At 32.3% G+C, this 6,000-nt stretch overlaps 1 protein-coding gene across 1 annotated transcript; it reads right to left on the reverse strand.

Annotated features, from left to right (window-relative positions):
* Positions 1-713: 713 nt before the first annotated feature.
* Positions 714-1,985, reverse strand: LOC136970349 (uncharacterized). Its single transcript, XM_067264779.1, has one exon. It carries the CDS (start codon positions 1,983-1,985, stop codon positions 714-716), a length of 1,272 nt encoding a protein of 423 aa, XP_067120880.1.
* Between the last annotated feature and the right edge of the window lie 4,015 nt (positions 1,986-6,000).

Raw genomic sequence — 6,000 nt, forward strand, 5'->3', positions numbered from 1 at the left:
AATTATTTAAATTATATTTCTTACTTATTTATTAAATACCTATACAATGTATTCATTTTGAAAACAGCTATTTTTTGTTTAAGAATTGTTCGTAAAATAGAATATCGCAAAAAGAACATTTCTTTTTAAAATATTTGTGGTAATAACAATTTTTTAAAATATTATCCAATCTTAGACATCCAAAGAAGTTCGATGTCTAAATAATTGTATTTGCATTAAGAGAATAAAAATTTCTATCTGCCCAATTTTTGGAATATTTGAGGATTTAGGTACTCCCAACCTTTCAATGTCAAATGATGGAACTTTTTATGTTATATATTGTTTCGGTTAAGTTTAAAAAATTAAATTTGCCCTCTCTTGTATTATATTGTACTTTTTATATAAATTAAATAAAATTTCATATACCTTACTATGAAAATTTCCAACATCCAAAATTATATATAATACAACACCTTAATTTTGCTGAGAATTAGATATTTTAATCACAAACGCTTTCAACCTGATTAACAGGCCATCTTCAGGTCTAAAAAACGATAATGGAACAGAAACGTTCCATGTATAGAATATAAATATTTAAATCAAAATTTTTAGAACAAAAATTTAAAAAATATACAATAGAGACGGAATAAAATATAAAATTAAAATATACAAGAGAATAAATAAAAATAAACTAAAAAATATAATATACATAATAAATCTTCCCATAACTGATTCTAGCATGAGTTTTCAGTGAATTTTTTAATCATGTATTTCCACGCCGACGACAGGCTCTCAGCATCTCTCGCATTCAAACACCCTTCCCGTAGCCTACTCCTATATATTTCAATCTTCTCCGCTGTCATTGATAAAGTGGGGGAAGATACTGGTTTTATAATCGTTGCCTCGTCCCATTTTACTATCGAACCTTGGACTTGCGACATTTGTGACAAAACCGTGGTATTGGATCCTTTTTTTACGTTATACCGATGTTCTTTTAGCCTTACCCCTAAGCTCCTGTTGGTGACGCCGATGTAGTCTTTCTTAACATCTAGCTGGATGTTTTCATAAGGAACTTTATAGACACCTGGTTTCTCTTCTGTCTTTATTCTATCCTTATCATTTCTCAATATCTTATATAAATTTGGGGCTCTTTTTAAAATCATTCTTGCTTGTTTCTTATTAGCCACTTCTTTCATAATACTGCTCAAATTACTGTTATACGTAAACTTCAAGCGTCTATTGTGAGCCGTATTTAATCCTTGTTTCTCATTGTTCTTTTCATATTCTTTGATTAATCCTACTATGGTGCTTTTCTTGTATCCTATGGTCTGAGCTACTTGCAATATTCTTTCAATTTCTTTATTTCTGTAACCGATTCTATCACAATACAAATAGGCTCTTCTTATCAAAGTTTGAAACGCAGCCATTTTATATCGATATGGATCCATGGACTGTGCTGGTATATATAGCGGGGTGTGAGTAGGTTTAACATATACGCTTGTGGACAAATGATCTCCCATGAACTTGATATTAATGTCTAAGAAGTGCACACTCACGGAACTTTTTTGCTCTAACTTTAATCTAAGACCATCTTTGTTATTATTGATTTTATTCAAAAATTCATGTATCCTGCCACAGTTTCTCCATAATATAAAAACGTCATCCACATATCTGATGAAATGTATGATATCTTCCTTAAAATTTTGTAGAGCTTCTCTTTCCAACCTTCTAACTACCAACTCGCAAAGAATTCCAGAGAGGGGACTTCCCATCGGAACCCCTCTTTTCTGCCTGTAAATTCGACCACAAAATGTAAAACAAGATTGATAACATACCAGGCTAGCGAGTTCTTCTAGGTCTTGGGTGTAACTAAGCAACTGAGGGTTGTTGTTGAACATGAAATCCAATAATGCCTTCACACATGACTCAATCCTTACTGAAGGATACATACTTTCATAATCTAAAATGGTCGCAACTTCGTCCTCCATTAAAGAAATATTTTGCATTTCTTTCACTACGACAAGAGGATCTTTTGCCACCAGTCTATCGTCTTCTATCTGTGAGGATAAATATTCATGTAGCCTTTTTTCTAAGATAAAGGTGGGCCCTTCTATCCCTTGGCACTTCTATATCTGTTAAATTTATGATTAATTTTTCAAACTATTTTTCTTTCTCTGCAGTTGAAGAGTAATCAAATTTTTTATTCAACTTAATATTCTTTTTAATATTATACTGATCACTTCTATTATTTCCATCATTATCAATATTATTATTATTATTATTTTTCTTTTTAATTTTTTTATATTTTTTAGACAATAAAAATATTTGTTTACCTTTTTCCCTTATTACTGACTTTATAATTGATCTCTCTATTTAAATTATATCTCCATACCGAATACTGGATTTAATAGACTCTGGCAACTGTAACGTTGTAGGAGTTTCTTTTTCACGTAAGAAACACCTGAAATAATTTCTATCGGTCTTTAATCTGGCCATCTGCTGCTTCAACTCCTCTATTCCCATTTTTCTGTTCATAACACTCAACAAATGATAAATAAACAATAAAACAATGGGATCGGTTACTCAAATATTAAAAATAATAAATTCCAAGAAATTTTCTTTAAAATCCCTAAGAACTACAAGTGAAATTCACTTTTTTAATTTCGATTCGACAGAGTTTAAAAACAGAGAAAGACCAGTAAATCACTTTTACTATTTCTTACTTTATTTTATCCATATATATTTTCCCTTGTCAGCTTCTTCAGTGGATAATAGGGAAAACATTTGATCGCAGAAACCAAGACCAGGACGGAACCTTGCTTGTTCTTTTCGGCTAGTTTCTTCGCGGTGTTTTTGTAACCTTGATTGGATGATCTTCATGAATACTTTGCCGACAATGGAAAGGACACTTATACCGCGATAATTACTGCAATCTGGTCTGTCTCCTTTCTTGCGGATTGGCACGATGATGGCTTTCTTCCAAATGGCTGGTATTTGTTTTGTGTGCCATATTGTTTTGATGAGTAGATGAAGACGATGGTGCAGGATGTCACCATTAGCCGTGATCGCTTCTGTAGTGACCAGATCTAGTCTAGCAGCTTTGCCATTTTTCAGCGATCTAGTGTCTGCTTCAATTTCTGCAATTATAGGCGCTGCATCTAGCATAGGTGTCGCGGGCGGGTCAATTGGCGATAGCTCTGCTGGTACTCCCTGGGGTGCGTCATGATTGTACAGGTTATTGAAGAACTTCTTCCAACGTTGCAGTCGTTCTGTGGGCGATTTTACAAACGTGCCATCTGCTTTTTTATGGCGTCGTTTGTTACTTTGGACTTCCCACTCAGCCTTCCGAGAGTGCTGTAGAGAGTGCGGTACTCAGATCAAGAGTTAGACTAATTTATTACATTAGGAGGGGAAAACGTTGTTGCGACGGGTTCGAGCAATAGTTTAGAACAGATATATTCGTGGAAGTGGTCGCTAATTACAGTTGTTGTATGTTGTTTCGAACCAAAAATCGATGCCTTCGGTCGCGTTACACAGATGGTCGTTTAATACGAGAACCTTATACGAAGACACTATGTATAAACTATTCCGTGCCAGAAGTTTTTGCCGGTTTTGACAAGTGCCCGTCGAATGCAGGTGGTCGCCTAAGCAGTTTTCACTGTATTCCCCAAAATATAAAATTTATAGAGTAAAAATTTCACTGTAATTTAATTCTGTGAATTCATTCGATTAATTGTAATTGGTGTTTTTACTTAAATTTAATTATTGATTACAAATTGTTTAATTTCATGTTTTCGTTAATAATTCGTGAAAAAACAGATTTTATACTGGAATTATTTTTTTACCAGATGTGAAAAGTCAACATTTTCATTACGTGCAGTTTCTAAATTACCAATTAAAGGAGATGATACTTTTCAGTTTTTGCAAGTGAAGGAAAAGGTATTTTCTTTATTTTCTCATTTAACAGATATGTTTACAGTTTCTTTATATAATATTTATCAGACGGCATTCAAAGACAGGAGGGAAAAATTTATTTTAAATCCGTTCTTTCTCGCTGTTTAGACAGAACCTTTTACTCACGACTGTTATGGGATAGATTATGTCCGTTAATATGGACGTAGTTTCGAGGATGAGCCACGATATATTTTACTCAAACCATAAGCGAAAACTATTTGAATTTCAATTTAAGTCAGATTTTCGTGAAGTAACCTTTAGGCCTTGAACTATCACACGTTTTGCAAAGTTTGTTCACGTCTGTCATTGTTAGTAAGTCTACTATGACTTTTAACTGAAGTTTATACACAATATAAACAAGTGCATCTTGTAATGTAGTGAAAGCTATAAAATCTACGTTTGATTTGAATTTCACTGAAGTTGCGGTAACGATTCATTTTCATTCGAAAATCGTAAATATAGAGATTTAGAGTAACAAAGGATTCTGTAATTAATGTTTTACAAACATTTCCTTATTGGAAAGAAAATGCATTTTAATTAAAGGTTGACTAGTTAAATGTTAAAATTTTACCTACTAATCGTGCTATAAATATATTTAAATCAGTTTAAAGTCTGATATATAAAGAAGTAAATACACATATAAATTTAAATGTTACGGGGCATTTTTATTCTTAATCTGTCAATGATACTTACAAACTATTAGTTACATATATTCTACCACTGCTAAGCAAATATTCCTGAAAAATTCTGTCGATTTGAATTTAGTTCATGAAAAATATTTTTGATGTAATTTTTTATTAAATATTTAAATAGGATTTTAAGCGGTAAAATCGAAAAAATTACCAAATAAAATAAATTATCCCATTGAGTAGATTGTTTCTACAAAAGACAATAAATTGCAATAGTTATATGGGTGATAAATTTTATTCCGGATATGTCACGAAGTTCCGATCCTGAAACGGAAGATCTGATTCGTTGTACCAATATAAATTTTTAAAAACCTGCAAATAGCGAGATGTCATAAAACGTTACAGCTTCTCGCGACATATAGTCTTCAGAGCCATGCCACGTTGCTGGAAACATCTGACAATATTCCTATCATGCAATTTGAAAAAATGCCGAAAAACATCTCACACATGACACGTGCAATATGAACAAATCGAATTGCATTTAATTTCTCATTATACATAAAATATAAATTACGAATTCATTGCAACGTTTAACAATAGACACTATGTAGTTACTTGTGAAGCATAAAAAATTATAACAATTAATAAAATTGTTCCAATGGAAGATGTGATAAAAGTCAGAATTCCAATTTTATTTTACTGATTTATTTGATATTTATCATTTTATAAAATAGACAAACTAATAAAAGTACATCACCGAATTTCCGGCACCATTCGTTTCAAAGTTGGGTTAGATTAATTATTTTTCGGACCATCCGTGACCACATGTAATAATAATTGATTAACATGTTCCCAACCTACAAATTAGACACTTCCCACGTGTCCAAAATTATATGGTGGGTTACTACAAAATCAAAGTAAATAACCCCGTAAAATGAAATTCAGGTACAGCTGATGAACCATGCCATTAGATGTCACATGATTACAAACAGAAACCCTTGTTTTAACAGTTCTACTTTAACGGTGATCAGAAAATATACGTAAAATTGTGGTAATGACAGACGAATTTAACGCAAAACTGACCACTCAGAAGACAATTCTACTTTATCTTAAAAGATAAGGACTGAGTTTACGTTTGATACTACCATTAAAACTATTTTCTGTCGTTGAAGCCATAACTGGAGTTAATTTTAAGCAAAATAAACTAAGAAGTTCGCAGATTGTTTTACCACCACAAAAAAAGCAGTACATATAATATAAACAAGGCTACACACAATGCCAAATGTGGCTGCCCAATAAACTAGTTCGGTGCCGAGGGAATTGCAAGTTCCTTCTAGTAATTTTTTCCGGATTAAAGGAGAATACTATACTAACAATTGCCGGAAGTTCGATGGTGTACATGTAGGCCTACTAATAACGGAAAAAAAATGTGTAAGTT

The sequence above is a fragment of the Centruroides vittatus genome, unplaced genomic scaffold, assembly GCF_030686945.1.
Source record: "Centruroides vittatus isolate TY-2023 unplaced genomic scaffold, ASM3068694v2 contig_1924, whole genome shotgun sequence".
Taxonomy (NCBI): Eukaryota; Metazoa; Arthropoda; class Arachnida; order Scorpiones; family Buthidae; genus Centruroides; species Centruroides vittatus.

What these genes read in the sequence shown, in the direction of transcription:
- LOC136970349 (XM_067264779.1), bottom strand. Translation starts at nt 1,985, where the DNA reads ATGCAAAATATTTCTTTAATGGAGGACGAAGTTGCGACCATTTTAGAT.